Source organism: Pagrus pagrus (genome assembly GCF_965226575.1).
Source record: "Pagrus pagrus genome assembly, chromosome: 11".
Lineage (NCBI taxonomy): Eukaryota > Metazoa > Chordata > Actinopteri > Spariformes > Sparidae > Pagrus > Pagrus pagrus.
Window position 1 is genome coordinate 22,837,576 of NC_140195.1, and position 22,904 is coordinate 22,860,479.

The window sequence follows — 22,904 nt, forward strand, 5'->3', positions numbered from 1 at the left end:
CATCATAACAATGTTATGTGTTGACAACCTGTATGTTGAAGTAAACATGTGTGTTACTTTAAAGAGGCACCAAGTAGTTTTGCAAAAGAAATTCAAACTCGAGGTCCACAAAACACTGATGTCTGTATATGCCGGACCTTGCCACCTTTCTAGCTACAAAGTAAAACAGCATGACCTTGTGTTGTCCTTTGAGGTCAGTTTGTTCATTCAGTTGTGAAAATGAAGATGGTTTGTTTAGGCATGAAAATCAATCAGTGCAGATCTTTCTGTTCTGATTAGATTTTCAGTTTTATTACTCTATCAACTATTCAAGGCCTCCCCTCCAGCTGGGCCCAATCCTCTGAACATCTAAAAGCACGTGGCCGTCACGCTGCATTCACATGATGTGGAAGTTACAGCCTGTTAATGTCTTCAGAATTCTCAAGATGGTGACTGCAATCAAACACAATCCCAGAGAGTCGATCAGGCACAGAGGCAGCTTAAATCTCATCCTGCGCTGACCTCATCTGTACACTAGATAGAGCCACTCACCATGAAATACTCCACTGATCTATTCCTTCCCGAAGCGGGTTTTAAGAATGCTGTGTGTTCACACTGGGACACAACATAGACTGACATGTTAGTGGTTGTCATTGCGCGCACAGAATCTGCCTGATTATTCAGCCTTCTGCTGATTCACACCAACTGTCCCACAATGCAATTCATGAGGAGCAGAGGAGCTGCTCCTCCCGCTGAGAGGGCGAGGACTCACAGCTTTCCCGCTGCGCCGTCAAGGGCTCTCCGTTTGACTTTTTGAACATTTTATAAACACTTTCCTTAAATCTGTGCAAACTTTCCTTGAAGGAATGACCCACAATGCACAGCTTTGTGACGCTAGACAGAAATGACAATGGAGGTCTGGAGGTGTAAAAAGATAAACATAAATGGCACTCTGTGAACTTCAGCTACTGGACATACTGGCATGTGATCGCAGGAACAGCCCAGGTGTGATTAATACAAATAACGAGCGCTGCTTACTCAGAGTCACCGTTAACAAAATGAGTTCCACCTGTGCTTTCACTGCTACAAGTCAAAACGTAGCTGTGAGAAAAGTTTATTAACGCCACTATGAGCCTGAGTTTATTATCTCATCATCCACTGTTTCAAGGTCTATGCTCGCTGTTTTTATTCTCCTCACCCATTCGTGTGTGTGTGTGTGTGTGTGTGTGTAGTGCAGCAGAGAGGAAGTCACGTGTCGGCTGGGTTGCTCACTTATCAGCCCTGCCATATGCTCCTTTATGTAAAAACAGAGTCTTGTTGAGAGGCCTTATGTCAGATCCAATACAAGCAATAAACTGATAAAACTGCAGTGAATCATTTTTCCCTAAAAGAGTACCTCTGCCTTAGCCCGACCTGCAACACAATATGCATATAAAACTTGTAGAATACTGCCTCCATTATTGCCAAATGTCTTCACTGTCTGTAAAGCATCTTGTCCTCTGTGCTCTGACCCCACAGCTGTTACAGGTTAGGGTTACTATGTGAAGGAATTTGCATTCATTAATCTCTTTGTATGTCAGTGTGTGAATGGATTGCAACATAACTTAGGTAACAAAATCTAATGGATGTGACGTTTACACACTCCTGAGTGCCTTCCAATAGATCCCTATACCTAAACCACTGAACAGGTCGATTGCCTATAACATAAGCCTTTAGTCGCAGTTTGGATGGGTCTAGACAGCAAAACTACTTTGTTAGGTTTAGCAAAATGGCGTTGGTTGGGTTACATTAATTATGTTACTAACGTTATACATTACACAAACACCGGCCTCCTGTGTGAAAGTTTTGAGTTCGTTTCACCAAACCATCCATCCCTGACCTCCTCCCTATGCAGACTTTGTCACAATATGACTCCGCCCGATTTCCTCCTTTGCTGCCGTGATAACAACTATGGTCACTTGAGGTCGCTGCCTGACAAGAAACGTAAATATGGGTCGTAATAATCTGCTTGCACAGTCGGCATTCATAGTTGTTTACAGAAGGGGATGCTCTCTTCAGTTCCCCTGCAGTGCCGACAGAGTAACACACTAGCTAACATTAGTTTAGAAACTGAGTCTGCTAGCATCAACAAATGAGTGTCACCCACCATATAACAGTCTCACACCACTACCTGCGTTCTCCCTGTGTAATTCAGCTCTATTCCCTCGAGCTCCTCTGTGCATTCTGTACAAAGTCCTGTTGTTTTCTTTTGCTCGGCCGCTCCTCTCTCTTTTCACTTTTTGTTTCCCTTCATTGGCAAGCTTCACCAGCCAGCCATCTGTTCTACTAAGTATCTCCCTCAGTCAGGTTGGCTTATAACGGGATAGGTCTGTATTACCGTCTGACCCAGCTTTAAATGAGGCAGCCTGGCAGACTCTGGTCTACCTTTGTGCACGACTGCAGCCTGTAGATCTGATACGAAGCGCATGACATTACAAAAATATTAACGCTGCTTAGTGGATATCATTTTCTTTCCTTTTCTTTAATCACACCTACCACAGTCTACTTTATTGCTGCTTTTAGGGAGCTGTTGGAACTGTGGGTGATTTTTTGCCGAGCAGACCTCTTCAGAGATGATCGTTCTGGCACAGATACTGTGTTTATATTAAACTTTCAATCTCCTCAGATGGCTGGACAGTTTTCCAGTGGAGCTGTCCAAGGTAGAAAGAGCCGATTGGGAACAAATGTGTTCACTTCCGTCAACTTTGGAAGATAAATATAGGAAAAACTTGTGTTTCAACATTCAAGATTTCTAAAACATAGCAGCGCATTGCAGTCTGTGGTGGGTCCTGGGACGCTGCCCGAACAGAATGCTGACGAGCACCGAATCTTTCCTGTCACACACATTAGAGTAATTAACTCTGCATTGAGAGGATGAAAAAGGTGGTGCAACTCTTTTGTGAGCTGAGAAAAATTAGGCGAAGATTAGTTATTTTTAAACACAGTGTTTTTGGTACGGGGCTACATATTCTGTGGGAAGCAGAAATAGAAATACTTTAGCTTTAAGTTAAATAAATGATGTCTTTCATGTTCAAGATTACATTGAGATGACTTGAAAGAGCTGCTTGATTCATTCTGTCGTGACTTCCACGGGGCGAAAAGCGACTGAGAAGAAAGAGAATTAAAACAAAGAGGGAAAAAAGAAGTGAGAGCAGCCTCTCCTCCTGCCCCCTGTGGTGTATTATTATTTGTTATTGCAGTAAGTAATTGCATTATGCTCTCTGTATTTATGAAGCAGCCACATAGAAGAGAAATCACATTTAACAGTACTCATATTTCTCCCCCTTTAAATGATTGCAATTTGGAATAAAAGCTCTGATCCCTTTTTCCAGAGGTGGGTGAGGGAGAAAAGAAAAACAACCAGGAGCCTCTTCTGAGACTTGCTCCAAGGTACAAACAATCCAAAACCCAGACTTGAAGACTCTTCATTTTGAAACCCAGCATGTGTTGTGTGACAGGTGAACAACCACTGAATCCACTTGTCCTGTTGGTGACAATCACCACGGGGAAATGAACGTGTCAGTTTGTTCTTCAACAGGATCACAATGTTTGTTGCACAGACTTCAAGGATGAAAGAAAAATCTTTGCTTGTATCCATCCACTAAACTGAGACATAAGTTGTACATAATATTGATCTGGTGATGTACATTACACTTTAGTGTATACAGTTCATTTCAGAAAACAAAGTGATGAAATATGTTCTGACTGTGATGGAAAAACACTGAATCCATGACTGCTTTTAGCTCACCACCTCTTGTTTGCAGGTTAACTTTTGCTGTTGTGAGGCTAACGTTAAGGTCATGTAATTGTTGGTGGCATCATCTGCTAACTTTGGCCATTAATTTGAGCAAGGGAACATTACACATTTAATAGTAAGATAAAATTATACTTAAAAATACCAAATGTCTGTAACAATACCTGGGAACTTGTTGTACCATTCAACATTAGACCCATGATGACATACTAATAAAAGTGGGTACTACCAGCCGTAACTTTGGCCATCAGAAATGCTACAATAAATGATATGTTCTTAGCAGTAAGTGATTTGATGGATGAGGTGGGATACATCCTCCTTGTTCGCAAAATGACCAAAATTCATTACATTTTTTAACCTGCCATCCCCAAGCAGCAGAGAGCATGCAGTGGCAGAGGAGTTGTTCAGTTGAGTATGTTAGTCCAGTCAGCCCGACTCATTGATCTGTTATCTCACTAAGGTTTGTGCGGGTTGGAATCTATGGGCTGGACTGTCGCTGTGAAACATCAGCAACCTAACTGTGCAGTGTATTGATAAATCCATGGTGCTGTCTGTGATGCTGAAGTAGCAGATGGATTTCTAAATGCAACTTTTTCTCTCAGTCACATCTTTCTTTCAGTTCTGACTTGGATTTGTTATATTCTCTAAATGATTTACTCTAAATACTCAATTATACACGATATTGTTGTGAATTTACTAGTAAAAAATAAATAGTGTCTCCTTCATGATTAAAGGAACAGGTAGCAATGTGTAGCTGTGTACAGCTGCTTTTACTACAGGTTAGGGGTTAGGGGCCAACCGCCCTGCACATGTAAAGACAAAATGAATGATGGCTGATGTGTCAAAGCAGTAAAAGCATAGGCGTGACCAATGATGTTAACAATGACTCCATTCTATTAAGTGTCCTAGTAAGCCATGTCAGTGAATGCAGCCATCATTAATGTTGAAAATACCACCTGTTCTTTTCCTGCCTTGAAAAAGGCAAACCGTCTGCTGTGAAAAGGACCTATTGTGCGTGCTAGGACACACTATCACGGCTTTCTGGGACACTTTTAACTCAGCCATCGCAACTCTCCAAACCTAGCATGAAGTAGCAAGAAAAACAAAAACAACCAATAACCTCTCACACTGACAGCTTCCTTTTAATTAACTTCACAGTCAGAAAAACTGAAAACGACTATTTCTGTCACAGCCTTAGTTCGGCTTAATTTCCTACTTGGGGGGAAAAACAGAAAATACTTCCTCATCGGACTCCATTATAGATAGAGAGAAACCGATTAATGGAGGAATAAGATGGAGTGGATGATACTCACTGAATTAATTTAACCTATTCTCTTCAGACTTGTACTTTTCAAGCAAAACACAACATTTGAAAAACGATAAATTGCTTTATATGATATTCATGAACAGGTTCAAAACAGTGGTATAGCCCTTTAACTAGTCAATGGGAGATTAAAAATGCCATTAGTGCCTCTTCCCTGACTTGTTTGGCGAGAAGAGGTGAAGTCAAAGGAAGGGCAGACACTCTGGATGGAGATGAATGACAAGAACAGTCTCCTCTGTTGCTACCTATGGACTTGGGCAGCAAAACTGCTGATTGAAGTCTACCCCGCCTATCAGTCATTCAATCAACCATTCACAGCTGACCAATAGGGCTTCCCTGCCTTGGCCTGTTGCTTTGAGTGAAGTGGAGTGCTGGCACGTTGCTCATTTTAATCTCCTTAAGTATTCGCCCCCACAGTAGCGTCAATGAGTCAGTCTGTCAAAGCGATCGATTCTGGTGTTGCAGGTTTTCCCGAGCAGCCTGGACTCTGAGCCGGAGCAGGAAACTGTACGCTGGATGAGAGACTGGATGTTGGATTCCACAATTCATTAGACACTTCATGATAGCATATAAGAGACCGCTTGGACTCTTGCCACTACAGTCTGGTACTGGAGAAATGACAGATGTTGGTGATTATTTTATAGCCTCCAGAGGCCGATTTATAAGTTCCTTTTGCTTACTGCAGCCAGCCAAGACTCAACAGGGGAGTGTTTGCACCATTGTTTGATTGATTGTTTGGACTAAAATCATTTCACAGGTGATTAGAGTCTTTGACCAGTCAGAGCGAGGCCACTCATTAAAAAAGGTGATACATTCAAAGACCTTTCATTACTCCTGTGCGCTTGTATGGTCTTAGATCTTTTTTCTTCTTTAAGTGGCCGTCCCTGATTAAATGCACACACAAAAAATATCCACTTACCTCGCAGGCGTCGCTTAATCTGCAGGTTGTATGATATCAGCTATAAGGATTTCTATTCAAAGCATTAGAAAATGTTGAAAAACTCAACAGCAACATCTGTTAATACAGAGTCAGAAATGTTCGAGTTGTCTTCACCATAACTTTGACATTGCTTTTCAATCCTGGTTGAACTACCTGCTCATCGCCAAATGCAAGACAGACTAAGTTAGTTGTGACCTGGTGAACAAAGTGGAGAATTTAGTAGGTAAGAGCAAAAATATTTCTCCTCGGGGGTAGGTGGAGATCAATATTGAGCGTGACAAAAGTCAACAAAAAGGTGGCCAAACACGCAACGCCAACTCAGTGCGAAAGGTGACATGTATCTTCTGGATGTGCAAATGAGCCTCTGTTTATATCAAGTTCCCCATGTCGACTCTAAAAGGTGACAATATGTCTTTTTTGTGTTTACAGCTTGTGTCTGCTGCCCCCAGGTAGGCAAAAGAAATGTTTTGGGGTTTAAAAGCTCTGAACCTGGTGAGCTGACCTTTCTGCTAACATTCTCTCCACGGTACCCTCCTCCCAAAGGACATGAAAGAATATCCTTGTTCAAATGTCCGAGGCACCTGCCATGAACCACAGATCTCTCTGTCAAACAGCAGCAGACTGAGAATGAAAAATGGCTGTGGACCTGTGACTCACGCCGGCCCTCTGCAAAAACATCTGCATGACTGCTTTTGTGATTTATGTGCTTTTGCGGTGCAGATCTGAAACATTTTACAAATCTTACACACAGAGGGAAGATGGCAGACCACGGACAGTCACACACTTGTAGTGAAAATACTGCATTGTCACCTAACTCACATGAACACAATTGGTGTATATTTAGTGAAGTGCTTCTTGTCTCAATAGGTCTCAGTTATGCAGAGCAGGGGGAGTGCACAGTTATTTTATGCCCATGCTGGTGCAGAGCCAAAATCTGATGGAGTTTGGCACTTAGCTGGGTTTGTCCCTGGGGGTTGCTCTCTTTCCATTTGCATTGCTTTGAATGAATTCAGCATTGTTACATTTAAGTGCCTCTTTAACTCTGTGATTTCTTGTCGTGGAGCTTCCCTCACTCTCTTCAAGGTCTTTAGGATGGCGATGGTTTTCATCCACTCTCTGCTCTCTTCAGGTCTGAAGTGTGTGGTATATGTTGCAGACAGGTGTTTTGCCTGTTGCGAGTGCTGCTTCTGCTCTGTGATGCAGTATTTTGTGCTTAATGAGACCGTCTCTATGTTGCTCCTGCTTCGGTGATGCCTTCAAGTGCGGTCGTGTTTGCTGTGATCCAGAAAGGAGTCAATTTAAACAACCTACAGTAGTATTTATACTTTTATGAGTGAGTTTTCTTTAAGCTCCAGTTGACTTTCACTTCATTCAGTTTCTCTTGTTGTGTGTACTTTTTGTCGTTCCTGGTGCAACCTTGTTAAAAGCTGTTCAAAACACAATCATGTGTTAAAACACATGTTTAAAACATGAACAAGGTCACGCCAGTTTTTAGCCCTGGACTAACACAATCTGTTACCAAGAGAGAAAACAAAACAGTCTAAAATGAAAACTAATAGCATTATTTGTGAAATGTGAAAGCTGAAAGAAGCTTAGAGGAGAATTGTTTCTCTCTATCTTTTCGCAGATGCAGCACCAGCGCCACTCTGTCTCTTTCGTCTATGCTGAGAAAGATACTGCACAGTAGACATGCGGCGCTGAAGTTAGCAGGCAGGGTTTAATCGTCTCTTTAAAGCCTGGCCTCAGAGGGGGACACTTGGCACCGGAACAGAGAGTGGACCTTTTCCCAGCGGCCTGAGGAGGGGACACGCTGCTCGGAGGCGGTTATCTGACCGACTTCGTCGTTATTGTTGTCTGGGATGGACTTTTCACTTTGTCTCTCTCAAACTCTTTGAGCTGTTGATGTTGTTTTCTCCTCACTGCTGCTCTAACTGATGGTGACGCTGAACAGCTTCCAGGCAAGTTAAATATAACCAAGGTAAAGTCTTCCATGACCAGCAGGCTGGTCACACGTCATGTTTGAATTTGGACAGCTTCACAGAAAACGTTTCAGCTGCCCCCCAACACAAATGAAGGAAAGTAACATTGATTCTGCATTAAAAAAAGTGGTGTTGACTGTTGTTCCACCTTTTTTATTCAGCTCTTCGGCTTCCTCTCTACCCCAGTTGCTCTTATTACCAACTTGAGTAGCTTCAAGTGCAGCTCTACAGTGACGAACACCGCAGCAGACAGGCTCAGATCAACCCATCAGGGAGCCTCAGGGCAAAAATGAGCTGTGTGCCCCTGTTCGCTGTCTGATTGTGGTTAAACACGATTCATTCTGGATTCGTGGATCATGTACAGGGATGCAGTCACCTGTGTGGATACACGAGTTACGTCAGTGATATTTACAGGTCGACTGATTAATCGATCATTATGGGTGAAGTATAAAAAAATCAAGGTAACGTCACCTGTGATAACTTCTATTCAAATGACAGTTAACTTTATATAAGAGCATCTTAAGGAGCATCTTAAAGTTGTTTGCCAAAGCATGACATTACTAATGCACTAGATGCTGCTCAGCCAAAAGCATTGTGTCTCTGTATAGCCGGTGCAACCTGGTTAATGTAAGTGTTAACTATAAACTTGATCATTTTAGTGATCTCCTTTTAAACTGGCCGTGGTACAACTATTATGAGTACAGTGACAGTTCAGAATGGGCATGGGAACACAACAGTCTTAACTTTGGTGAGTCCACTTTGTAGTTTTCAGTGTGACACAGTGTAACATGCAACCGTCCCACACGTACAAGTTCACAGGCAGAACTCCGAGCGGAGCGGGGTACCGGGCAATTATCTGACTTTTTTCTCCCCTAGACTATCGTATCTTTAGGCCTTTAAATATCTACTTTCATTGACCTCTAGTAATATTCAGAATTCATCAAGAAGAAGATTTTACATTTTACAATTATGCACATATAACACATGTTGTTTTCTTTTTTCTTTTTGTAGACTAAATGTATTGTGTTTATGAGAAATACATAAATACATTTAAATAAAAATGAAAGGAATTTAGTATTCTCCATCAGGATTACATACCGGGCACCAAGACAAAATGTAGAGACAGAAAATACAGATCAACAGTCACAAATTAAAACTTACAGTCCTCTTTATAGCTCTGGACACATGAAGATAAAACACAGGGACTTGATCAGTTTTGTCGAGAGCTTCAGTTTTCCTTACTCCCAAACTAGACTTTCAGTTAATTAAACGACAACAAGCCAAGAGACGCACAATGAATGTGGGCCCCTGAGGGTCTGTGGCCACGGGGCGGTTGCCCACTTTATTTGAGGTAGCAGAGGATCAGGAAACATCCATACACCATTTCCTCAATAAATGAGGAAACTTGCCACTGATATTATGTTAAAATGTTTTCTTCACCTTGGCTTGCCTCTTTACCAAATTTCATTTAGAAAATGTTTGGCTTTTTTTCATATCCTGCTTCATAACAGACGAACCGGGTCAACATAACTCTCTCAGGAGAGCTGATAATGATCCTATTGGATATTTTACTACAATGTTACTGCTCACCAACACTTCGATCTGCCTGAGTCAAATGTACTTAAACTTCTCTTTATTAATATTCAAAAATGCTGAAATACCTTTTCAATTCCAATTATCTCCTTAAAATGACATTTATAGTAACAAAAAAACACATTTTCTACAATACACATACAACCTGTAGTCTCCTGTCCAGATGTAGTCTACCTCCAACATGTCAAGTTCAACAGACAACTGTGCACTAATGCGAGCCACCAGGAGGGACCCAGCAGGTGCGTACTGTAACACCATGGAGTGTTTTGGACACGTGACGCGCCGGTGCAGTCGATCCTGACGCCTCCTGCGCGTCCACGACACTCCTCGTGCCCTGCTTTCACTGAGAAAAGTGTCCCGTGAACGCGCACGCTCACCACCCCACGCTCTCCTCCTCCGCTTCACTCTCTCCTCAGCACCGGCGCGTGCTCGCTCCTGTGGTTGCGCACCTCTGGACCAACTGGCTGCAAATTCAATAACGTGACGATGGGAGAAGTTTCTGGTCAAATCCAGACAAACATACAGACAGGGAGAGATGTGCACTGATGGACAGTGATGCTCAACGTGCTCAGTTTCACATCATGTATTATGTTTTTCTCCACATCTGTTTGTCTCTTGGCTGATCTGTAATGTAGTTGAGCTTTATCGCTACATTAAGAGATGATGAGCCCAAAATGAATTTACTCGTTTTATATGAGAACATAAACCTGAATGTGGGGAATTCTTGGAGGACATTACAGTAAATACAAAGAGGATTTAATGTTCAGGAGGAAAACAACCTGACACATAATTGAATTTTGTGTTTTTCTTATGACGGCGGCCTACTGGGAGGTCAGAGTGTTCCCTTCTTTTCATTCATCTCCAGATTGCTCGTTTTATACAAATCGTGCATCTCCTGCGACCCAATCTGCCCCACGGGGCTCATTTAACTCCGATCTAATCTAATCTAATCTCGCTTTCTCTCGCCTCTCGCGCTTTTATCCCCCCCCCCCCTTTACCGTGGCCGGGGCTGCGCGGCGCGCTCCCGTCACCACGTCAGGAGGCAGCCTACTGGTGCTGAAGCTGACGAGGATGATGATGATGATGATGATGGCGGTGATGGAGGAGCAAGGCTGACTTCGCTCTCCCAGCTTTTCTCTTCCCCTTTTTTTCTCCATTCATTCTCTTTTGATTGTTGAGAAAAGAAAACACAGCGATATAACAGCGACGCCGACGACTCGTCCGAACACCTTTCTCCACCTTCCTCCCGTCTCCTGAGCCGAGATGGGGAACGAAGCGAGCATGGAGGGCGGCGGGCAGCCCGGTGAGCCGGGAGCCGCCGGGATGATGGGGTCGATGATGCCCGGAGGACCCGCAGCAGGACCGGGGGCAGGACAGCACATGAAGCCGGTCAACGGAGCCGCTGCCGGGGGAGGGATGGGAGTCGGAGGCCCCGGGATGGGAATGACGAGGTAGGAGCAGCGCTGGTGGTGGAGGTGTTTCGGGTAGATTGGGTTTGGTGAAGTACTACTACATCCCTCCCCCGTGCGCGTGTGTGTGTGGTTGATGGCTGACACAAGAGCAGATGTCGTCTGGTTCAGATTTTACAGGGGTGGGATTAACAGGGTGCCACTAAGTGTTTCCCTCTCTAAGAAGGACACAGGAGCGTCTGATGGGGTGTTAGGAGTGATCCCGCGTCAGCCTGACGAACCACGGAGCTGTCCGCGGTGCTGGAGCGCTGCGAGCCGCAGCAGTGGCTGAGCGGACCCTGAACGCCTCTCTGTGACTGGCCGTGGTCCGGTGTGACATTGTATGTAAAGGTGCCTTACAACCTCCGAGCCCCTGCGCGCTGTGTCAGGGCTGCTGTCTGTCATGTGCTGGGATAGTATTTCCTCCTCCCCTCAGCTCGGCTTTGGCGTAGTGTGTCGCGCGGGACATGTTTTTTTTTTTTTTTTTGGGAAAAACACACACCTCGATTTGATCTCGATGATCATTTAAAAGATCTGATGTCGTTTATGAAACGTGATCATGAGACGTTTTTGTGTTTAGCGTTGGAGGTGTGATGCAGCTGAAGCGCCAAATACTCTCGGTCGTTTCCGCATGGGCGAGGAGGTGTGTGTGTGTGTGTGTGTGTGTGTTTGGGGGTAGGGTGGGATGCTGAGCGTGTGTGTCTGTGCTGCATGTGTGCGCGCGTGTGTGTGTTTGTACGTGAAGGGGCTTGCCTGCCTGGCTGTGTAGGCGTGTGTTTGATGATGCTGTGTGTGTAGTACTGCTACTATCTGCAGCGCCAACGTTTCCCGTTAATGACGTAGAGAAGTCTGACACACAGAGGCTGCTTGACCACCATGCCATACCATACCGTGTTATACCATACCATACCATACCATACCATACCATACCATACCATACCATACCGTGTTATACCATACCATGCCATACCATACCATACCGTGTTATACCATACCATGCCATAATGTGTTATATCATACTATACCATAAAATATTATACAATACTTTACAATACTATACCATAACAAACCATGATATATTATACCATACTTGACCATACCGTGCAATACCATACCATACAATAATGTATTACACCATATTGTATAATACCATAATGTACCATAACGTATCATACCATATATGTTATTATAACTGAAACGAAAAGTCCAGTTGCCGACGATATGGCACTTACAATTACCATGACCTGGATGACTGAGAACCTTCATCAACATATTATACCATACAATGCCATACCACACCATAATGTCTTATACCATACCATACTGTGCAATACCATACTATATCATACCGTAACGTATTACACCATACCATACCTTATTGGATTATACCGTGGTAAAATCAACCTCAGTCAATTTAAAGCCGTCTCCTGTTCCATTCACATAATACAAAACCATTTCGTGTTATGATAAATGTTATCGTAGTCAACGATGCAGATATTTTCTACTCTGCATTGATCATTTGAGGATTGACATTTGTTACTTCCATATCTTGCTACTCTTTTGATAAACCACCTCAGTGCGGCTAATGACCTGTCTAATCTCATTTTCCAATACTGATATTATCAATATACATTTACTGGATGTAGTTAAAAGGCTATAAAACACCCATGTCATGCTGAAACATCCACAGCACCATTTCAGTACCGTCATATGCCACTAAATCTTGCTGTACCTTACACACATGCGGTGGCATTTTTTCGAGTCTGTAGGGGCCCAGGGCAAAATTTTGAAGGGGGCCCCTCAAAATGATGTTCACCACGTAAGGACATTTAGGAAATTCACACCTTTTTTTCCAATGTTCACATTAATAAAATGTTCAAATCTAAATAACTTTGAAACCAGAACAATTAAAACCTTGATTATTGTCATTTGTAATTTACCCACACGATAAGGCCAGTGATCATCAACACATAAATAATTAATTTTGAGGCAGCAGAGGTGCACAGTTCAGTACACAGTGGCCATCAGGCTGCCCTTTTCACACTTTTCTTTTTTAACATACACACACACTCCACCACACCATCCAATAACACAACCTAGCATCGTGACATGCTCCGTGTCCCAACATAACCTGACATATCAGCTGCACTGTACAATAGATGGCACAACACCTGCAGCTCCTATCTCTCCTTTAGCGTGGCTCCGCTGATGCAGGTGTAACACTCTTCTCTTACAATCCAGGGAACCTAACTTACTGTACCACCTCATCCATAAAAGCCTCCTGCATCCACAGAGACCAAATCAGGTTGTGGAAATAATGCCGAGTGGTAATGAGTAGGGCTACAGCTGGCCTACACACACCAGTGTGTGCGGGTTATATTTAGGACACATCCCGGGTTTGATTCATGCCTCTGCAGGAGAGAAGAGCGGAGCAGCACAGGCCTATCCATCATTATGTAACACGGGGACTCAGAGAGCAGATGACAGCTTCAGCTCGCTTCCGATGAGCCGAACATGCTCTGATGAATTATCTCTGCATCACTCTGTTCAAAGGGGAGTCACGGTGATGCTGCTTTTATTTAAACCCCCCCCCAAAAAAAACAAGAAAACGTGGTGTTTTCTGCACTCCTGATTTCAGAGCTCTAAATCGCCGCCCACATTTCAAATTCATTCTGAATAGAAAAAGGCGAGGGTTGTTTTCCCCCCTTTTTTTTTTGCAGCACGCACTGCCTCACATTAAGTATTTATAACGGCGTAATACAAGGCCATGTGAACAGATTGAATCACGTGCAGAGCGTGTTTGCTCGCCCCCCGCCCCCCTCTCTCTCCCGCTCTCACACACTCTCACACACTCCCTCTCCCTCTCCTGCACTGCTCTGCCTCACTGCCTGCTCCTATCACTCTCTCTCCACGCTCCCCGTCTCCTCTGCCGCTGTCTTTTCCTTCTCCCTCTCTCCCTCGTTTTCCTCTCTGTCTCCCTCTATATCCTTTGCACACTTGCGTTCTGTATACAGGAGAGAGGCTGTCGTTCCCGCTCACTCCCTTTCCTGCAGTCTCTCGCTCCTCTTATCCCTCTCATTCTATTACTTTTGTCTCTCGCTCTCCTTTTTACTCAATCTCTGCACACTGCCACGCTTACATGGTCCTCCCTCTGTCTCATGCCTCTATCGCTCTTGTCTTCCGATCTTCCCTCTGAATTAACATGCCGCTCAGTTATTGTTTTGTGCTATTTATGATATTAATCTAAAGCAGCGCGGCCCAGCTACAGTACGCTTGTTTTTCTTTAAGGGATGAGTGCCGTTATTCAAATGTCCTTACTGTGAACAATACCAAACGATGTGTTGGTCCATCTCCCATGCTTTTCTGATTGTCCTTCAGTCTGCGTGAGGCGGCTCTCAGCCCCCGAGCCCATATAAATCTTTAAAAATGCACTTCAACAAGGCTCAGTGACTTTCCACAACAGCTGGGCACTGCAGTTGTTAGAGGAAGAAGTTAATCAAACAGGAGAAACAGTGAATTGTTAGGAACTATTTTCAGCCACAGATGGAGACAAATGTTGTACTCTTTAGTCTTTTTAAGGCAGCAAGACACTATTTGAATAAACTCAAGATACACAACAGTGTCAATGTTCAAGGTAGTAAGGGAACATATGACACAATGTGACACACATTGCCCTCTAGAATGACACATGACACAGGTCTCTGATCATCAGTATGACATTGGTTGTTTGTGCCATTGCACATCATTGTTGAAGAATAAATACAATTTATAATCTAACACTATGTGCCTGAGGTTTGAGACCTGCATCTTCATGTTGACATTATAAACTGTTGACTCGAAACAAGAAACAAACAGCAGTTTATTGTGTAAAAGGTGCAATATCTAAGAAGTGGCCACCAGTTGAATTAATACCCAGAACAAAACGGTTATTCCTTCACATTCTGCAAACCATTGAGGCATTCACAACTGTGCGTTTCATAGTCGCCATTTTACAAAATGTGTCATATCACTTTCCAGCCGTGTTTGTGGCGACCGAAACAGTTTTTTTTTAAGCCAAAACATGATCTTTTCCAAACCCTAACCATGTGGTTTTTGTGCCTAAACCAGAACAGACAATAAGCACAGCGTTGTCACAACACAACACAGAAAATTGAACCTAAAGAAACATATCCATGGTTTGCAGAGACCTACACTGCCAACATTTATTCTGGTGATTGGTCCATAATAACATCCCCTGACTTCCTCCTTTGCTTCCGTCATAATTACTATGGCCACTAGAGGGTTTGTCTCTTGAACGTAATCACATGTCATTTGGGGACATGTCAGTGCTTAAACAACCGATGCTGTCGCTCTTCATGAGAGCCCAGGCTCTGTAAATATACTGTACACTTGCTCCTTCTGTGAGTATCCCTCCCCCTCTATCTTTCTCTTTGCCTCCTCACCCCCTTTTTCTACCAATAACCAGCAGCCTATAAATGGCTCTGCCTTTACGATGAGATGCAACCTTAGTGCTATATAGGGTATGGGAGTACAGATAAGGAGAGAGAGGGATAGTGAGAGTAAGGGGAAGGAGGTAGGTAGGTAGGAAGAAATAGATTAAGCGTAGCCGGCTATACAATGGGATCAAACCTAAAGGGATGCAGGAAGGGGGAAGGGAGTGATAAATCAGGGTAGTGATAAATCAAAAAGGTGTGTAAAAATGTAACCTCCAGTCAGGGATCATCCAGGAACAACCAGAAATATATAGATATGCATGTTACATACATATATGTCAGCTTGATGAAAGGACCTTTATGAAATGAGGGGGGAATTTGGATGTCTGGTATCTATGAGTGAAAACAATTTCACGCAGATCCTAGATCTGGTGAGCTTAAATTGTGGTGAAGAGGTTATGGGTGGTTTAACATACAAGTATTGAAATCCAGATGGCTGAAGAAAAGGGAGAGAGAACGAGAGGGAGAGAGGACTTTAGATGTACAGCACACATGGAGTGTTGATGAAGGTTCTCAGTCATCCCGGTCATGGTAAGTGCTGTATCGTAGGCAACTGGACTCGTTTCAGTTTCTTGAAGACGTTTAACCTCTCATCCAAGAGGCTTCTTCAGTTCTGACTAACTGGCGGGGAGTTAGCAGGGTTTTAAACTCTGTGTGGGAGTGTCCTCACAGAGTCGTTAAGGACACGTGTGAGCTCTCACACGGAGCAGACCCTTCATTTGCTGTGGCATCATGTTCACTTTACATCTGACTCTACGCTCACTCATGTTTGTAGGCGTATTTGTCACATATAGGCCAGGCTGTGTGTACATTTGTGTGTGTGTTTGTGAAAATGTGCATATATGAATGTAGTGTGTGTGCGTGTGTGCGTGTGTGTGTGTTATGCATGACTACTTGTTTTGTGTGTATGATCAGTAACTGTGAAGTGCTGCTCGATGACTTGCGCCCTCCGGCAGTCATAATTTATTCCCTATATACGCTTATGAAGCATAGATAGATAGATAGATAGATAGATAGATAGATAGATAGATAGATGGATGGAAGGATGGATGGATGGATGGATGGATGGATAGATAGATAGACGGAGTGAGAGAGTGTGAATATGTCTGACATACTACACACAAACACCAACTCAAACCAATTCTCACTTTCCTGACAGGCATGTATGTAGTATGTGTGTGTGTGTGTGTCTGTGTGTGTGTGTGTGTTTGTGTTGAAGTGTGACTTTGTTTTTTTCACCTCTTGCACACAAGCAGCAGCCTGTCACTACTGTATTCAGTGTGAATGTACAGGACAACTGACTTTGTTATCGAGGCTTTTTGCTGAGGCTTTTGTTCAGAGTGACGTGATTTTTTCCCTCACATCAGCAGAGGAACAAATGCTGATGCAATTCAGTTCCTGACGTGCTGAGTGGGCTGATTACAGTCCTCCTTCTAGCCCTTTGTGTCTGAAATCGACAGGGAGGTCAAAAATTGTTGGGTGTGATTCTCAGTAAATGTAGGCCAATGTTTCAATTTGAACAGATGCACTGTTGGTGACATACGTCTAATACTGTAGCTGTGGGTGTTTGAGTTGGTCTGCTCATCTCATCCTTCATCCAAGCTTGGCTTCCTTACTCACAAACAGCATGAAAACCAGTGCTGCAGCACAATAGGTATAATAACACGGAACTGGAAGCTGCTGTCGCTGACGGTCCTTGTCTCAAGCTAGCAAGCAGTTGTCTGGTATTTGCACATTCAATAGGCACGCATAACATTATCATCACAATGGAGCTGTGTTTGCCTCCACCTGATGAATGTGAGTCCAATATTCACTCTCCCCTGAGCTCTGTTTAGGTCTCCACCAACTCCTGAAAAAAATATCTGGCTTTTCAGCTTTCTGACATTTTGCTGCATTAATGTGGACTTATTGGAGGTTGTTCACTGAAAAACAGCAGATGACAGGGTGAACTAACATGGAATTAAAAGGTAACTCCACCAATTTTACTCATTTAAGTGTGTTTACAGGTCTTGGGGAGTACCACTGCATATGTGAGAAAAAAGTAGTATAAAGCCTTTCGTGGCTCCAGAGGAAGCTGCATGTAATCCCATTAATTGCCTCAAGTGATGTCACTCAGTGGCTTAGTTGTATTGTGGGTAATGTAGGCAGCAGGTTTTGAAAAGGAAGAAGAATGAGTGGAATAAAAAAGGATCTTGAGTTCTGTGTATCAATTTTGATAATTTGTTTTTAAATGGTCCATAATGACTCCAACAATGTCAGAGGATTACATTGCAGATCAGTAGACTGCTTTTCCAAACCTGCTTCCTCTGGAATGATTATTTAATGTGTAAAATTGTTGGAATTAACAGTCGCCATTAAACCAAAACAATGAGCTAAAAGAAGGTAAAAAGCTCTGCAGCACTGCAGAGTTGAGTTTTTATATTGTGAATAGATCTGATTCATCACCAATAGAAAATTGTATTGTAATAGTTTTTTCAATTACAATCACTCAACAAACACTCAAAATGCTTCATTTTTCATCATCATCAAGACAACCTTTTCAATGGTGAAGGTGATTTCAACTTAATTAACTTTGGTGAACTGGCCATTCAAAGGGGAAACGTATCCACGTTCTGGGAGAGTTCACTGAGTGTGTTACACTAAAGATGACATTAACTCCAAAAAACTGGAGTGATAATGTTATCGCATGACAACAAAATGCATCTGAGCGGGTTTATATTTCAGCACAAATCTCTGAGCCGCTCTGACAGCTTCAGGAAAAACTAAATTTGAATATTCTGCTCACTTACTCTCAGGGAGAGATTTGTGACTTGCAGAAAACAGTCGGATTTCACTTGCAGCTACGTTTTGAGCATATAATAGCTCAGTTGCACTCACAGGACACAGTTGTGTTATCGTTGTGAGCAGGGACCATTTTCAAAACTGTCCTGGGGTTCGGCTTATTTAAGGCGTCACTATCGTGAAATTTGTTTATTGAAAATCAAACCCAGGAAACAAGCAGTATGTAACACAATTTGATGTCAGAGCGTACATGAACACACCACAGGGAAAGATTTCAGAGCAGTCCCTCAGTTCAACTTAACTTTATTTATAAAGCAGTTTAAAAACACAACCGAGTTGATCCAAAGTGTTTTACTGTGCAGAGAGGAACAATCGAGATGACAAGGAAAATAAATATACATATTATATGTGGATGAAACTGCACACAGGGCAACAAAGGACTCAGAGCAAAAGCAGGGTTTGCCTTGAATTAAACTAAAAACCATGATGGTCTATTTTATCTAAATCTCTTTAATGTGATCTCATTACTGTAAATTCTTTGTCTTTTCACACAGTTGGAATATTCTGTCTTGGCCTGAAAGGTCGACTTTCTGACTCGTACCCGGAGAGGCAGTGAGCAGAATCTTAGTCACCATCTTTAATCACCTGAAGGTTCAATGACCTCATCCACCAAACGACCTCCAAATCTTAACGTGCTATTAAAGAGCGACTGTGAACGAAAATAAGAGAGAATGTGGTTCCGTCTGTGGGCGTGTAAGTGTGTGAGCTTGAAAAGTGAGATTTTTTACGAATTGTGTGTTTGTGGATGTGCGAGACAGTGGGTGAGACACAGACAGAGGCTCTCTATATATTTACACGCCCTGTTATCAGGAGGCCATGTTTGCGGGGGCCTCCAAATACTAAATGTGTTTGGGTGGCTGCATCAGGAGATAAGATGGCAATAAGCGCAATATCACAGACCAAGACAGTATTAGTTTTCGGCAAATAGATGCTGTCGCTGGAGCTTATGAGTGAAACCCAGAAATAGATTGAACAGAATTGATACGGGTATCTGAGCAGGGCTGAAATCTGTGAAATCACAGGAAAGACACTGGTGGATAATGGATTATCTGCTGGAGACAGAAAGAAAACCGCAGGCCAGTGTATAAAAATTTGTCCTGGTATACGTAGACATGGCAGGTCAATATTACAGTAGTGCACAGACTATCCCCCTAAAGAGTATCCTGCTGTTTCTTTGGTAGTACTGCTGCATCCCAGCGTGACGATCCTGAGGTCACACCGACACACAACTCCAAATTTCACAGTGATTCTTATTGTTCTGGTGTCGAGAACTTTGACCTTTATATCCGCTGGTTGGAAAAACAATCAACCACTTGGCCCATTGAAGGCGAGGCTAAGAAGGTGGGGTCATCTTCGTTATTTTCAAATGTGAACTAAAATTGTGAACTAAAACATGCGGAAAGTAAATAATGTCACGCGTGAACAGGACATTTGGAACAGGGACAAGGACTGCAAATCAGCCACGGCTGTAAGTCCTCTATACATTGCATAGGTTTCATTTTAATGAGATGTAACAATGCCTACTGTGCTGTCCTTGTCAAAAAAACTCAAATAAATAAATGAAGCATAAGAAATCTAAAATTTCACATGTACAAGTAGAGTAAGTACATTCATTACATTTCTTTAACTGTTAAAACATAAACTGCTCCAAACATGCCTCAAACCTTTAAAAGATAACTTTCAAGGCTGCTGATGATAAGAAAGGCAAATTATTTTATGCTTTTGATTTAGCTCAATAAATAAATACACACACAGCAAATAAGCTTCCGTTTGGCGTGTTATACTCAAAAGTTTTGTTGTGGAATATCCCTTTAAAATGTGTTTACAAGGATTTATAATGGAGCAGAAAACAGACCTGTTTGGACAAGGCAAAGTTTGTGACACATCACAGATAGGACACACCCTTTATCTCTGCGAGTGAAGGATCAAAAGTCAGATTACGGAGGCTCCCTGGTTTTGGCTGTCAGTCCTGGAGTGCTGCGTTCCTCTTCCAGGGCTCAGTGGGGATTTGTAACAGACACCAGTCTGGTCGGCCCTGACCTCATGTTGTTAGCAAAGTGCAGCGCTGCCTCAACCAACTCAGCCAACACTGCAGGTTTCCACAATGCTGCCGGTGGGGGTACAACCAGGGCTGTTGAGGACGCTGGTCATCTCCACTGTAACAGATTGTACAAGAAATGACTCCTTTTCCATTGAAGGAAATAGTTTGCTTGGTTCCTGTTTTTCACTTTGGGATCTCTTAGTGCCAATACATCTGCTTTTTTTTTTTTTTACAGAAAATCTTTGCCATCCAGAGCTTACTGATTAGCCCTTCAAGGCCAGAAAAGGGTTATTCAAAGCTTAATCATCATCCATGTTCCTTAATAACCCCTCAAACCGCATAATTAAGATCCAATCTCTCCATCAGAGACCATTTGTTTGCTGAGCTATCGGCTGAAATAGACATATATTGCCTTTGATGTGTCTGAGATTAGTGCTTTGATCAGTTACATCTTTTCCTGATCCTATAAAAAGTATTTACATCTATCGTTTTAAAATCTGTTCAATGAACAAACCCAAACAGGAAAAGATTATATTAAGCTTCCCCTCAATAAGCACTGATTGAATACTTTCTTTTAATATTTTGCAATGTGAGGATGATTTAGATTCAGACTTAGATGTGTTAAGAACTCTTTCACTTTTAAACCCAACGTTAGCCTCATTTATACTTGACGTCTCGATGTTAGTGCCTCTTGGATCCAATCACATCAGGATTGCATCCATATTAACAGCCCAGTCACCAAGATGACCTGGAAGTTGGGACATTTCCAGCCATGTTTTTGGCGACAAAGCCGGGTGTTATTAATGAGACCACGGGACAATTTCTAGCCATGTCTGTTGGGACCAAAATAGGTATTTTGAGCCAAAACGTCATCTTTCCTAACCCCAACCAAGTGGTTTTTGTGCCTAAACCTAACCAGAGCATAATCACAGCTTTGTCACAACATCAAATTTAAAGTGAAACCTGAAAAAATGTCAAGTTGCAACATAAAGAAATGCAAAGTTTCAACATATCAGTGGTTTTGCATTGCCACGTACATTGCCATTTACTCTGGTGACTGGGTTTGGCTTGATTTGAAGTGACAGTATGAGTGACAGTATGAATTCTTGCTGAACTGCTGCTGTGATTTTTGAGTCAGAGGATACAAGCATTGAAACAGTACTTTGATGTGTGAGAAATATCAGAAATGTTTTCACTGTATGCTAATTTGGGTTTCTCTGAACCCCAAAGTCAGAATACAGACTGAAGGCACAGAGGGACGTTTTTGGGAGGCAGTTAGTATAAAACTTCAGCTGACAGAGACAATGAAATGGGTTTTCATCTGACAGACAAAGCAGAGGTTTGCATTATATATTAATCATTGTTTGGAGGTTCAGAATGACAGTTTTTACATAAATTTCCATTCTCACTGGAGGAATTTCACAACTATTGATTCCACAGTTTCAGGTGATCTCACTGTGGGTTGAGAGGTCCTCTCACCCTGCCAAGAAATCCTTTCTGAGTTAAACTCTGGTGTTCACAAATTGATCGGCTCCGAGGCGAGCTGTGACCCACCGCACCGTGAACATCTGCAGGGTCAACAACCCAACTGCACAGCTCCTCCGTCTTTGCCAGAAAGCAACACGACAGGGGACGATTAATAAGCCAGCTCTGGTCAGGAAGAACCGTCCAGACACTGAGACCAAGACTGACCTGACATGTACCTGGATACAGGTGCTCGCTCTCCCTTCGGCTTGTATTTGCCGTGGGGAGTTTAGCGTGTTTGGATTGAAGAGGCTTAATCCTGTAAACCTGGCACTGAAAACAATCAACGAATAAGCCACTTTTCTAATAACTGACGTAAAATGAAGCAGCAGGCTGCTTTGCAGGAGCAGTGCAGGAGTGATAGCTTTGCACCGAGCAGACATACATAACAGCTCTTCTGTAATACATTCAGTGCAAATGTCCTCAATATATGTGGTTGGGTCTGTAGTGTAGGTCAGGTAATACGTCTGCCAGACAGTGTCTGAACCTGGACATCTGGGCTTCACTTCACCCCTGTGCTGTAAAGATCACACTCATACATATGTTACCCTTACCTCATACATAATATGCAAACATAAACACCACAAACACATTACAGGACAGGCACACACGCGTTTCGAGTTCGATTTTATACACTTTTGTACAATATGTAACCATTTATTTTTTTTATAGTAATTATAGGACCAGGGATTATATCTGGCTGATAATGTATAATTTACATGTGATATACAGTACAGTACGTATGCTTCATGAGCTATTCCTCCAGCTATCCACTGCTGATGATGGAGGTTCCTTCCTGATAATAATAACCACACATTGACATTAAGTAAGGGATAATGCCCGACAAGGTGTCCATTATCAGGAATTAATGGATGACATGGAGGCCAGAAGTTCGCTAAGAAGAAGCCCATTAATTCCTGAATATTGACGCCTTGTTGGGCATTATCCC

General features: G+C 42.8%; 1 protein-coding gene across 10 annotated transcripts in view; it reads left to right on the top strand.

Annotated features, from left to right (window-relative positions):
* Positions 1-10,689: 10,689 nt before the first annotated feature.
* The window catches only part of bsna (bassoon presynaptic cytomatrix protein a), a 141,644-nt gene continuing 129,429 nt past the window's right edge, over positions 10,690-22,904 (top strand). For all 10 annotated transcript variants that reach the window (XM_084367335.1, XM_084367339.1, XM_084367340.1 and 7 more), the window contains exon 1: positions 10,690-11,059. In XM_084367335.1, the coding sequence (XP_084223461.1) occupies positions 10,872-11,059 (188 nt within the window). In that variant the 5' untranslated portion in view covers positions 10,690-10,871. The remainder of the gene's footprint in view (positions 11,060-22,904) is intronic.